At 38.3% G+C, this 14,891-nt stretch overlaps 1 protein-coding gene and 1 long non-coding RNA gene across 6 annotated transcripts in view; one reads left to right on the top strand and one right to left on the bottom strand.

The window, feature by feature from the left end:
• LOC147014714 (uncharacterized) overlaps positions 1-8,880 on the top strand; it is a 91,850-nt gene extending 82,970 nt beyond the window's left edge. For all 4 annotated transcript variants that reach the window (XR_015050875.1, XR_015050877.1, XR_015050876.1 and 1 more), the window contains one exon: positions 7,775-8,880. Coding sequence is in view for 1 of the 4 variants with exons in the window: in XM_085852859.1 (XP_085708985.1) it covers positions 7,775-7,803 (29 nt within the window). In the remaining 3 variants the exon portion in view is untranslated. The remainder of the gene's footprint in view (positions 1-7,774) is intronic.
• Positions 1-9,010, bottom strand: part of LOC147014713 (uncharacterized) — a 64,095-nt gene extending 55,085 nt beyond the window's left edge. Inside the window, exon 1 of one of the 2 annotated variants that reach the window (XR_015050878.1) lies at positions 8,874-9,010. This is a non-coding gene — a long non-coding RNA (uncharacterized LOC147014713). The remainder of the gene's footprint in view (positions 1-8,873) is intronic. The other variant, XR_015050879.1, reaches the window with a different exon arrangement.
• Positions 9,011-14,891: the final 5,881 nt, after the last annotated feature.

Genomic DNA, 14,891 nt, shown 5'->3' with positions numbered 1-14,891 from the left:
GCCGCCGCATGTACGATAGTTGGTGGAAAATGGATGGTAAAATATTACTGCAGTGTAACTGAAGGATCTATGAGAAATATTACTAGATTTGCAGGACTCTCACCACACATGTTCAAGAGTTACATCTTTGAGAAGAAGAGCAGCTGCTGGTGTTGTCCTCATGGAGGAACAAGACAAATAGACACCTTTGGCATGTCGAGGGAAAATGCTGGAATGGTTCCTCGTTTTTCAAATTGGTATTCTATTAGGTTGCTTCATGACACACACACACACACACACACACACACACACACACACACACACACACACACACACACACACACACACACACACACACACACACACACACACACACACCTCATACCAATTGCAGCTGAGGTTGGAGTTAGTCATATTCTTTGAGCTTTATATTTCAATTATGGTGTTCCATTAAGCCGTTGTTTTGGTTTGCTCTCCTTCATTCAAAATAAATCAATGCACGATGACAACGGTTAAGTGGCACATATTACAGAATCCCAGAATGACAGCAACAAGTAAAGATTAGACAGTATGGAGACAAAATTCAAGCAAGGAGGTGAACCATTTATAAACATTCCAGATATTAATTGGCAAGAAGAGGACAGACAGTACAGAAGAGAAGAAAATTGGAAGAGAAAGGAAAATGCAGCAATGTGTGTGCAGGCTTGAGTGGTGCGCAAAGACTGTACATTGTTATTAATGAATGCATGTTGCACTGGAATTTGATTGCAAATTTTCCTTGTTGGCTGCATCATTACCGAGACAAATCTGTGCTGCTGAAGCAGTTCCCCTGGAATATTAGGACACATTTTGGAATTTAGAAGGGTGCAGATGACAATGGCTGACCCTTTGTTTTTTTTTTATTAATACATGATTGAGGCTTGTGTAAGGGCAAAAGCAGAATGGAAGGGAACAAAATCGAGAGGGGAAAACACTAACAGCAGTGTCGAAGTGAGGGTGAGATCAAGTGGAGAGTGAGAAGGATGTGGGGAGTACAAGAGCTGCACACAAGCTGAACAAAACGCATCAAGAACAGAAGGGGAAAGTGGTGATGAAACGGAAAAGGAACAAACCAACCGACAACTAATAAATACAAATTGGTGAGGGAGAGGAGGAAAAATCATCATAACCTGTAGAAAGGGAGGGCTTGGGAATGGGATAATTTTGGGAAGAAAATATCGTGAGGATGTTCTATAGATGTAGGATGACCGGAGGTAGTGGTGAACAATTGTCTTAAAGCCCTGGAGTGAAGAATGGGATTGAACATACTAGGGAAGTTGGTTGAACAGGCAAGAGAAACGAGGAACAAATGAGTGGAGGTCAGCAATGAGCCTAGATTATAGGAATTTAACAAGAAGAGGGTTACTGGCAGATGATGTGTGCCCTGCAGAAACCTTAGAGGGACAGAGCCAAGAGAGAGCAGAGGGTGCAAGACCAAAAAGGAAACGGTAGAATATCGAGTGGCCACCAACTTACCTGCAATGTGAAAGGAACAGGCTTTGATACTCAGCTTCGTTGCAGGTGATCGCAATTATTTTGAGGGCCCTGCTTTCCACTGCATCAATAACTGCAGAATGTGAGGCAGGGGTGCTATCCCACAGGGGAGAGCAGTACTTCATCAAGCTGTGAATGAAGGCCTTGTATGTTGTCAGAAGTTCAGAAGGAAAGACCTGCGAATGAAGGAAAGACCTTGAATGACAAAGGATGCCCAGTCAGTGGCTGTCTTTGGAGGACTTCTTGGAAATATGGTCTGCCAAAGAAAGATCATGGCTGATGGCGAGGCCCAAAAGTTTGAGTGACTTAACCTCTTCAAGTGATTTGTTTAGGAAGTATATGGGAGGGTTTGCCAGATTGCCCTTTCGGAGAGACAGGATGAGTGGGTGGGATTTGTCTTGGTTGAAAGACATTTCAAGTGTTTAAGCAGCTCCTGATTCCATCAAGGTCTGCAGTGAGGGAAGAGGCTGCTTCCTACCTCTCTGAAGGATGAGAAATGATATGGCAGAGGGTGGAATCATCAGCAAAGAGAGAGGCAGGATTTTCCAGGGAATCAGAAAGATCATTGATGAAGATGATGAACAAGGCTTAGCCCAAGATATTGTGTTGGGGCACTACATCCTTGACCGGGAGAGGAAATGAGAGGATCCCATTTAGAGCTGCATGCTGATTATGGGAGTGGAGGAAGTCTGTGATCCCAGAGAGAGGGGGGGGGGGCTTGGATGCCAAAATCAGAGAGTTTGGAGATCAAGGTGGAGTGCCAGACTGTATAAAATGCTCGAGATATGTCCAGAGAGACAGCCTTAATCACATGTCTGAGATTAAGGGCTTCCATCTGTAGTCCATGAGCCAGACCAGATTTGACTACCAAATTGATGGACTAAAAGCCACTATGCTTTTCAGTTACCTTGATGTCTGTGGAGTATGGAATCGTGTGATGGAGGCTTCTCATGCCCAGCTAAATGGTATTTTGGCGGCCATCTTTAAAAGTGGCCACCACTTTTCAATGACCTTCATATATGTCAGAAAATTGGCCATATCTCCACAAAGGCTTAACATAAACACATGATGTCATATTCATATGATTCAGTATAAAATTCTGCATCTTTTGTTGTGTACTTTGTTCAGTTATGTTAATTACTTTTTTATTTATGAACACAAATGTTGTGAAAAAGTGGTGTTTTGTAACATTTTTTCCCATATTTGTTTACCTAAAATCACCATAAATATCAAAGTTTACTTATTTAAAGGTATGTATGCATTGCTCGGTTATTTCACATTACTATTAGTGATATGGAGTCCTAATCTGGTGGATATGGATAGCCTGGTGTTGGCGCAGTGGTTAGGGCAGCGGCTTGGGATCCAAAAGGTCCTGAGTTCAAGCCCTGTTGGGCCACTGAATTAATACACCAGGGGGTTGACTCAGCCTGTCATCCTTCCGAGGTCGGCGAAATGAGTACCAGTATACTGGGCCGGTGTATACCCCGGTTAAATAGGTGTACCATATCCCTGTGTCGCAAGAGGCGACCAGGGTTGCGTCAGGAAGGGCATCCGGCGTAAAACATGTGCCAAATCACTATGCGGATCATACGGATGATCCGCTGTGGCGACCCCTAACGGGAACAGCCGAAAGAAGAAGAAGAAGAAGAGGAGTCCTAATCTTAGCACTCTTTCAAATCATATAGCAAAGAATTGAAACATAAACACGACAGTCAAATCTCACATGAGTTGTCTTTTTTGTCCAGTATTATCACTGTAACATTGTAATCTCAGTTCAGGAGACCTATATAATTCATTAACAACGATTCAGTAGGGTTTTTCTAATATTTTGACTTACTTTCAATAAAATTAATTGTTTTTATCAATTATTTTTTCATATAATTTTGCATTTTTAATACTTTTCTTAACAGTTTAATATAGTCAATTTTATTTTCAATATGTTAACCCATGGATGAGGCTGCTTTCATATTTAATTCATAGATAAATGTATTAAAGTAATCAAAATAAAATTATATTTGATCTGGTCATGTGTCGTCCTGATCTCATCATGTAGGGTGAAGGATCACCATCACTACCAGTGACTGAATTTCCTGAAAATAATGCAGCATTGACAGCTTCACAAAAGAATCACCTTTGGATGATAGCATGGTAACAAGAGACTGACAATCAGATGATCGCTTCATGGACTGGATTTAATATACAAACCAGAAGAGATATTGTAATTTCACAAGAAACTGTGGGTTACCTACCAACTATAAATGCCCCAGATACAGAAATGGCAACTGTTCAAGAAATTATGTATCAGTCACTAAATATCTAAAAAGCCACTTCATCTCCAAAACATAGCAGCAGTAACGGATCAAGCTCTATATGCCAAAGCAACAGAAGTGGCTTGGAAATATCCAGGTAAAATGGAAGCATTGTTCTGATGCTCGGAAATTTTCATGTGATGTGCAACTTTCTGTCCATAATTGGCAATAAAGCTCTTTGGAGATGCTGGGCTATGTGACCTGGCTGAAGAAGCAGAAGTCATTGCTGAAGGATCTATAAATAAAGTCCTTGAAGGAAAGCAGTACAACCAGGCAGTGCGTTTCCACAAACTCACCTATGAAGCAATGATGAGGTTAATATGGAGAAGCTTTGTACACTGGCTTGAAGAGAATCATGTTGAAGATCTTGAAAAGTTGAATCATACCATCCAGGCAGTCCACAAGCTATGTAATGACACATGTGTAGCAACTTATGATGCTGCAGTTAAGGATGAATCATGCAACAGAATTTTGCAGATATTCAGTGCTTACTTAAAGGTTCTGAAAACTGACAAAGGCCCATTGGCAGCATTTTGGATGACATATGTGGAAATTATCGAAATTTTGCTTGGGCTTCTTCGTGCTGACAGAGAAGGTGACTGGCAACGACATCTTGCATGCATCAGAAAAATAATTCCATGGTGTTTTGCAATGGACAAAACCAATTATGCCAACTTCAGAAGACCAGATGTGCCAACTTCAGAAGACAAGCCCAGAGTTGTATGTTCACTTTGTTGGGGGTGGATTTTCAGTTCAGCTAAGCAGCTTCAATCCATTTGGTCGAATAGCAGTGGATCAAACAACTGAAGAGACTGTCAATAAGGACACCCAGACTGCAGGAAGAACATATGGCTTCAGCCTGAAACCAGGAACTGTTGCCAGGTATTATCTTACAGCTGAACATCGAGCTATGGCATTGAGGCCACTGCATGAACATGTATCTGCTAGATGTGGAGGACTTAGTCATACAGATTTACAGCATTCACGAATCAAGCGAGATGAGTCTGATGTTAGATCAATGGTTGATCTGTTGGAAAACAGTTGGTCAAATCCTTTTCATCAGGATCCATCAGATCTCATTAACCTGTCCACTGGAGCAGTGGCCACTCCTGAAATATCTAATGACATTTTCAAGGCACAGGAAAAAGGAGAAGAAACCTACCAGAATTTTAGGGTGCAGAGACTTGAGAAGGGTGAAGGGTTCTATGACACACTGAAAAAACTTAGGCTGAAAACGTTTTCTTCAGTGAATAAGAAGCCAGTGAAAGGATCAACTAAAGAAGTAATCTTGAGAGCTGATAGGAGATTGTTTGGCAACATGATCCTCATTGCCCAGAACAGAAAACTACATATGTGTAAAGTTTTGTGTCACCCTCTTGGTCCTCTGCCATGGGCACTTGCAAATGGTGATGGTACAGTGACGAAAACCAATAAAGCTGTCATTGCAAAGCATCTGGAGACAAAAGTATCAGCCACTGAAGAACTTCCTCAACCAAATGCGACACTGATTGATGCAATGGGGCTCATTCAGAAGATGCATGGAGAGAATCACACCTTTGCTGAGCTGTCTGATCGTGTTTTAGCACAGATACTCCATACCAGCCATGGAAGTAGTAGAATTGATGTAGTATTTGATGTGTACAGAGACCACTCAATCAAATCTGCTGAACGTGTCAACCGCAGTTCACAGGAAGGAATAACCTTTAGTCAGATACGACCAGGACATAAAATAAAAAACTGGAGAACGTTATTGGCCTGTGCTGAGAGTAAGAACCACCTGATACAGTTTCTAGTGGACAGCTGGAAAGATCCCAAGCGAAGACAACAACTTTGCAACAAAGCAATGCTTGTCACATGTGGTGAAAAATGTATCAAGTTCACCCAAGAGAGCCATGAGGAGATAGAAGCTCTTAAATCAGACCAAGAGGAGGCAGACACTCAGCTGTTATTACATGCCAAGCATGCTTCAGTGAGTTATCCTGCATTACTCATAATAGCAGATGACACAGATGTGTTCATCATTGCTCTTGGTCTGTGAAGGCAAATCAACAGTGAAATGTTTATAAGGCGTAGAAACAAAACTCGTCTTAGGCTTGTCAACATCTCACGATGAGCCACTGCACTTGGACTTGAAGTGTGCACTGCACTCTTGGGACTTCACCCTTGGACTGGCTGTGACACAGTGAGTGCACTGGCAGGACAGGGAAAGTTGAAAGGACTGAAACTCATCACCCAAAATGAGAAGTACAGGGATGCATTTACTTCACTAGGAAGCCAATGGGATTTGTCTTCAGAAGTGTTTACTACCATTCAAGAGTTCACTTGCAAGCTGTACAGCAGAAATTCCAAAGTGCATGAAGTAAATGAACGGAAGTATGACATTTTCCAATGCCACAGAGGGGAAATTGACTCTGCCCAGCTGCCACCATGTGAAAATACCCTCCTGCAACACACACGCTGGGCAAACTACCAGGCTGCAATATGGAGGAGGAGCATAGACAATTCCCCTGCCATTCCAGATCCTACAAAGGGTCATGGTTGGGCCAAATGTCAGGACGGATCTCTCATGATCAACTGGATGACCACTTCACCAAGACCTGAAATGGTCATAGACCTAATTTCATGCAGATGCACTCGAGCATGCCGACCATCAGAATGAACATGCATGTTGAATGGAATCAAGTGTACAGCAGCATGTAAGCTAATGGAATGTGCTAACATGGTTGATGAAGACAGTGATGACCACTACCAGGATGCAGCAGATATGTGTGACAGTGAAGACGATTATTAATAGCAATCTCATATACATGTACTTTCTATTCTGGCAATATGCTGTTTAGCATTCCCATAATAAACTAATTTCATGCAAGAAAATAACTGATAAAAATCAATTAGAATTATTCTTACTTTCTATGAACGATGATACAGTCTATATCATGTTATTCAGATGTACAATATGTAGTGAAACATAATCAAAATATAAAACAGCTGATACTGCAAAAGTGGTAGCTTGTTCATATTTTTATATAGACCTGTTGAGCAGGGGAAAATGTAAAGGTATCATCATTGACCCTGTGAGCATATCCAAAAAGGTGTAAGAAATGTTTACCTATATAAGTTACATCTTATGTGAGCATCTTGAACAGAAATTACACTGATATTATTGGACAAACGTCATGACTAACACTGCAATTGGCCGTTATATTTGATTCAATTTTTAGTTATATAAAGTGAAACAATGGTATAATTAGGATTCTATATCACTAATATTAATGTTTAATAGCCAAGTCATGCATAAATACCCTGAAATAAGTCAACTTTGCTAGATATGGTGATAGGTGAAAAAATGTGGAAAAAAATGATCAAAAAACCTGACTTTTTCACAACATTTGTGTTCATAAATAAAAAAGTAATTAACATTACTGAACAAAATACACAACAAAAGATGCAGAATTTTATACTGAATCATATGAATGTGACATCATGTGTTTATGTTAAGCCATTGTGGAGATATGGCCAATTTACTGACATATATATTAAGGTCTTTGAAAAGTGGCTGCCATTTTTAAAGATGGCCACCAAAATACCATTGAGCTGGGCATGAGAAGCGTCCATCACACGATTCCATACTCCACAGACATCAAGGTAACTGAAAAGCATAGTGGCTTTTAGTCCCTCAATTTGGTAGTCAACACTTCATTTTTGATGTCTGGCTCATGGACTACCATTGTTGGGAGAGTAGAGGAAGCATGTCCAAAGTAGAATGACCACATCTGAAATCAAACTGATGATCTGAGATCAGGCCGTTGGTGAAAAGGGAGGATTTGATATCAACTGCAATGATAAATTCTATTACATTGCTGATAATTGAAAGCAAGTCAATAGGCCTGTAGCTGAGAGGATCCGTTTTTGCAGCCTGTTTATGAATTGCTGTGTTGTTGGCTACCTTTCAGATGAATGGAAGCTGATCAAGAGGGAATGATCGAGTGAACAGAGCAAAAACCACATACCACATACAAAGCTTTAGTCCACAGCCTGATGGAGTACTGCTCTCCCCTCTGGACTGGTGCTCCTGCCTCTCACCTTTCTCGGCTTCACGCTGTGGAAACCAAGGCATTTTGGATCAATAGTATCTCCTGCGATGAGGCTGAGTCTTTGGGCCTCTCACTCTCTCACCGCAGGCAGGTCGGTGGTCTTTCTGTCTTCTACCGTCTCCTTTCCGGTGTTGCCCCTCCTGCTCTGTCTGCAATTTGTCCCCGCCATATTTCCACAGGACACTCAAGGTCCACCAACAACCACCTTCTGGTAAAACTACCAAAATCACGAATCACTGCTCACCTTCACTCTTTCATTCCTCTTTTTTCTTTCGCCATCAAAGCCCGAAACTTGATGTTGTGCATCAATGTGAAAAAAAAACGGAGAAAAGAAAATCGAAGAAATTATTGTGCGTAATCTTCTAAACACAATTTTATTTATGAATGAACACGGAAGTATTAGATCAAAATGGCGATGTTTATTTTATGCTTAATAATAAATCGTTCTTTGTCTTTACTAAATGTTTGATTTTTCAATAAATCATTTCAAGAAAAAAAAATAAAAGATAGCTCCAGCAAACTATACCGCTGAGGTTGTTTGCATTGATCAAATTCTCCCGAAGAGTACTTGACTGAATCGGGAATTTTTTTTTTTTTTAATTTTCGTTGCCCGATTTTAACGAAACTTGATACTGCACACCGCAGGAGAATGGTGAGTAATGTGGGCCGAAATTTTTTGTGCTATCGTGTTACGTTTTCGCTGTATTTCGGGAACATACATACATACAATATGAGAGTTTTAGTAACATATAGACAGCAAAGCATTCGATTGTGTTTATCATGAATTGATGGGGATGATGATGAAATAAATGGGGATGTTGTGCTGAGCACCTGATACATCTGATAAAAAAAAAACTTGTACACGAAACAAGAAGCTACAGTAAGAACAGAGGATGGAGACACATAATGGATTTTAATTGAAAAAGGGGTCGGACAGGTGGGAATTCTCTCCCCTTACTTGCTCAATTCGTATAGTGAGTACATCGTGAGGAAATCAAACTTGGATGACATGGAGGCTGGAGTCAGGATTGGAGTGCAGTGTCGTGGCAGAGGTGCAAACAGGCAGACACGAGCCGGAGGGTAACACAACTCCGCATTATTGCCTCGAGCGAGAGGGTGGGCGTAGGATGCCCGTAGCTCCGCTTTATTGCGCACTCGATGCACTCTGCAGGCACACGACCTACAAGACACTACTAATGATACCACATGCTGCTACTGACGCTACTGGTGCTACAAGTCCCTAGTGAGCGAGTCGGGACATATGAAGCCACAACCACGTGACCACCACCATCCGTGACTCGGGGCTCCGCCCATGCAATACATGCTCCACCCATACACCACATGGAGGAAGATTTATCAACAACCCAAGGTATGCTGATGATCCTGCTCTGTTGGCAGAAAGTAACGAGGACTTGATGAAACTGCTGCAGATAGTGAAGAACAAAAGTGAAAAATCTGATCTTGATTTAAACCGAAAAAAGATTAAAATTTTGTCTCCTGAGAAGATCGACATGTTCGGATTGGGAGATGATCATGTGGAATGGAAAGTTTCATCCTCCTGAGTTCTCAGATTGAATTGAGTGGAGAATGTGGAACAAATAAATCCAACACAGGTGGCCATTCAGCCCATCATGTCTGCACGAACACCATATCAACCCATCCACACAAGATCCAAGGAAGAAAATGCAAAAAAAAAGTTTTTAATTAATGACATTAAAAAAAAAAAATTGTATTTTTTTTTGTTGTTCTTTTTTATTTTTTGTAATTTTTTTATTTTTATTTTCCTTTTCTTCCCCTCGGGGAGGGAGCATGGGCTTGGTTAAAAACACACATCAACCACACTACCCCGCTTATCAAGACCCCCACCAACAGCACTGCACACAATCACCCATCAATACTCAAACTACCTAAAAGTCTAATCAACATCCCTATACGCCTCTATCTCCATAACTTCCAGGTACCTATCTAATTCAAAATTAAACTTATCTACTTTTACTGCTGCCACTACCTTTCCAGGGAGACCATTCCATGCATTAACTACTCTCTGAGTGAAAGTCCCCTGCATTACTACCGTCTTAACACTCCTCTTCTTAACTCTCAGACTATGGCCCCTGGTTCTGTCACTGTCTACTCTGTTGAATAATTCTTCTTCACTTATTTTATCTTCACCTTTCATTACCCTTAACATCTCTATCATATCTCCTTGTAACCACTTCCTTTCTCGTGTTTAAAGCCCTGTCTCCTGCAGCCGCTCCTTATAGCTGAGTGTAGCTAGGCCTGGAATCGATCTAGTAGCCCTTCGCTGAACCCTCTCGATGGCATCTATGTCCTTCCTGATCTGTGGTGACCAAAACTGCACGTAATATTCTCGATGTGCCCTCACTAAATTCCTGTACAATATTAACACCACCTCTTTTGATTTATAATTGATCCCCCTCCTAATACAACCTAAAACCCTATTTGCTCTACCTAAAGCTGACTGGCCCTGTGTTGCCTGCTTACCTCCTGTATCTATTACCACCCCCAGATCCTTCTCCTGTGTGATACGCTCCAAAATTACCCCTTGCATCCTGTAATCTCTATTTTCATTGTCCTTTCCCATCCCCAACACCTTACACTTGCTCAGGTTAAACTACATCTGCCAGTCTTTTGCCCAATCTATGCAAGTATCAATACTTTCCTGTATCTGATCACCACCCCCTCTGCGATTCACCTCATCTCCAAGCTTTGTGTCATCTGCAAATTTGGAAAGCTTACTCTTTACCAAATTATCCAAATCGTTGATGTAAATAATGAATAGTAATGATCCGAGTACTGATCCCTGAGGTACCCCACTACTTACATCCTCTCAGCAATGAGAAATTAATAGATGATTAGTGTTGGGGAGAACAGCAATGCCAGGATTGACAAAGATTTGGAAAGACAAAGATGTGACAAAATAAACCGAGGAGGATGGTGAATGCCTGAACAAAAATGTAATCGGCATGTTTTTGTCACCTACACAACTCATCCACCCAGTTTTGTCATAACTCATCCACAATTTTTTGAAATGTCATGCAATATATGGTATATCATTTTGGGTCCCATCTCCGAATGGGGAAAAATCACTTGAAAATGTTAAGAATTGAATATGTAGGATCATTTTCTTTTTTGATAGCAAGCTGTCCGGGTTACCTTTAGCCAAAAAAACACTCTGAAGATGGTCCACCTCTCTCAACTTGTGTTCGATGGAGGATGGTATCTCACGTACTCTTTTTGAGAGGGTGTGTACCACCGATCTTTTGTGCTCCAATGGATGACAGGAATTGAAATCAAGGTAGCGGTCATTGTGTATGGGCTAACGCCTAACGGTTACCCGGACAGCTTGCTACCAAGAAGGAGAACGATCCTACATGGCCCACCCAATAGGCTGGGATCGACAGAACAAACCAGGAGGTTTTTGACTTCTGCCTTTTATACAAGGTGTATCGCAGAGGATCAGAAGAGTAATGAAAGCGGCAGGAGTGAGGGTAAGTTTCAAACTGGTCTTCGCTCTCAAGAAAGCCCTTGTGAGGGTAAATGACAAGATACCAAGGAAGAACATGGCAGTGGTGATATATGCGGTACCCTGTGGTTGTGGAGTTGAGTATGTGGGAGAGACACAGGGAGGACCTTAGGCTAGAGTATTGCTGAACATCACAAGGCCTCTGAGGGCAGTTATCCCAACAGGTCTGCCATTGGCAAACATGTGCTCAAGGCAGGACAAACACCTTTATGGGATAGGGTTAGGGAGGGTTGGCATGCAGAGGAAACGGTCACATGGATCACGCAGGAGGCGGTGGATTTACCTTTCGTGTTTGGACCTCTCTTGTATAAATGCACCGGGGAATCCTGGACATTGCATGAGGAGTCCACGTAGTACATCTCCTGGCTGTTCCGTCAAGACTAATCCCCCTCCCCCGACCTCCCGACCCCCACCTCTTCACTGCACATGGTCACGTTTGCCCATTATAGTGATACTGTTGTGAATTTACTCATTACATGTATTTAACGGGACACTTGATTACACAGGATCGAGTTTATTTTCAATGAAAGTGACCGATTATTTTCTGATGTTGTCTCAACTATTGTCGGTGTAATCCAATTTGTTTACATGAATGTGTTGTTTGATCCGTCAACATGCTAATGGTTTTTAAATTTGTTAACAGTCAGAATCTGTGAGTGACTGATACGTGCATTGATTGGTTGTCCAGCTTTGTCTCACCCCCCCCCCCACCTTTGGGTATTTAAGGGGATGTTGTGATCATTTTCATCAGACTTGATGGTTGAAGGATGCATGCTGCTTGTCACATGTTATTAATCAAAACGTTGAGTCATTGTTCAACCAAAGGTGAGAGAATTTACCATGGATTCAATTGATTGTACTCCCAACCGCAAGTCTTTACATATATATATATATATATATATATATATATATATATATATATATATATATATATATATACATATACATATATATATATGTATATGTATATATATATGTATATATATATATATACATATATATATATATATATATATACATATATATATACATATACATATATATATATGTATATGTATATATATATATATATACATATATATATATATATATATATATATATATATATATATATATATATATACATATATACATATATATATACATATATATATACATATATATATATATATATATATATACATATATATATATATATATATATATATATATATATATATATATATATATATATATATATATATATATATATATATATATATATATATATATATATATATATATATATATATATATATATATATATATATATATATATATATATATATATATATATATATATATATATATATATATATATATATATATATATATATATATATATATACATTTTCTATAATGTTTATATTTGTGATTACAAACATCGCAGTATGTTGTATTCACCATATTTATATAATAAATCTTTGCTTAAACTAAAATTTTCTTCATGAAAATTTCGTTTATTTTACAGGTGAATCTGTGCTTAAAACCATTTTATCCTCTAACTTTTTCACTTAATAAATACAATGTTTCAAGACACAAAAGACAAGTTTCAATTAATCTCTTCATTTGTTAAAGATACTGAGAAATATGTCAAGGATGTAAAATTGAACAAAGATAAATATAACAACTATTGGATAAAAACAATTATGGTAAATAATATGAGTTCTTCAATTTCCTTCAGTGGAAGGGCTTTTAGTATACCTGGTAGAACATCAATTAAAGTATCTCTAACAAAAGTTTCTCCTCTCCTTCTGGTAAAATATTCAAAACTAGAAAAAGCAATGAAACAAGAAAAAGTATCAAAAAACAAAAACCTTATGGATGAAGCTTTAGAAAGAAAAGATAAGACCATCTGTAATATGCAAGGAGAAATTTGTATATTTTTCAACAACCCTAAAGATGTAAATCCTGATGAAATAAAGGATGTTAATATATCATGTGAAATGACATTTCGTTCAATAGTAGTTAACGATCATTTTAAAATTACCTTGAATATATAAAAAATGTCGTTGAATCTGGTAATGAAAAAAAGTATATCGATATCTATGGTAATATTATTAAATATGAGTCAATATACAACTGAAAGTATAGATGAATTTCAGTTTAAGTAAAGTTTTACTTTATAAATATGCTAGACTTTCCTGATTCTCCATATGACAAATTTGAGAATTGTCCTGCGTGTGAAAGACGGGGATTAAACACAGAGTCAAAAGCCTATAAACAATGTATATTCTGTGATTATCTTCTAATTAATGATAATAAAAAATATAAAAAGGAAAATAATTCTTTTAGATTTACACCAAAAATGAATTACTTTACAAGATTGATTAGAGAAATGAATGTAAAGTATGAGGGTGATAACACACCTTTCCTTACAAGGGAAGAAACTGAACGTATTAGAGAAATGTTCAAAGGATTGTTGTTATATATTATTCATGGATGTGATTTTCAGGGAAATATCAACACAAGATATTGTATAAATAAAATAATGGATTATCTTGAAATTAAACCTGAACTAAGGATAAAATATAGAGTTTCTAAAAAAGCCAATAATAAATTAAATAACCAGTTTTCCAAATATATAAATGAATGATTTTTTACCCATTTGGGAAAATAAGATAAAATTTAACAACCATAAAAATCTCCCAAATTCATTAAGATGTCTCATAGTTGGTTCAAGTGGATGTGGAAAAACCTGCTTACTTTTAAAGATGCTCCTCACTCCCAACTTTTTAGATTATGATAATTTAATAATTTTCACAAAGTCGAGTTTTCAACCAGAGTATCAACTACTCTCACAAGGTTTTAATGCTGGTCTTCAAAAAGAAGATATAATCGGTTTATTTAAACGACAAAAAAACCTGAATGATTATAACATTGAAGATGTAATTCAACTATTTTGTGATACACAGAGATGTAAAAAGAAATCAAATCCGATAACTTGTATTCTTAGTGATAATACGGATGATATACCGTCTCCCCAAGATTTGGATAAATCAAAAAAGAACCTCGTTATCTTTGATGATTGTGTTAATGAGAGAAACCAAACGGTAATGGACAGCTACTACACAAGAGGGAGACATTCTTCTTGTAATTGTATTTATCTTAGTCAATCGTACTTTCAACTTCCTCGTCGTTTCATCAGAAACAATGCTAATACTTTTATTTTATTCAAGTTAAATTCAATAGATATCAATAATTTTTGGAGAGATAATTGTTCTACATTATGTAGTAAAAAGAAATTTGAGGATTACATGAAGCACACGACTGAAAAATATAAATATATTGTTGTGAAAGAAGATGAGATCTTAAGGGATATATTTTTTGTTTTATAAACAATTACATATATAAATGACAACTATTATTGTAAATCTTGTGGGTAAATCTGCT

The sequence above is a fragment of the Eptatretus burgeri genome, chromosome 13 (assembly GCF_056783735.1).
Source record: "Eptatretus burgeri isolate ZD-2024b chromosome 13, Ebu_testis_v1, whole genome shotgun sequence".
NCBI lineage: Eukaryota > Metazoa > Chordata > Myxini > Myxiniformes > Myxinidae > Eptatretus > Eptatretus burgeri.
This window is presented reverse-complemented; position numbering and strand designations above follow the sequence as displayed.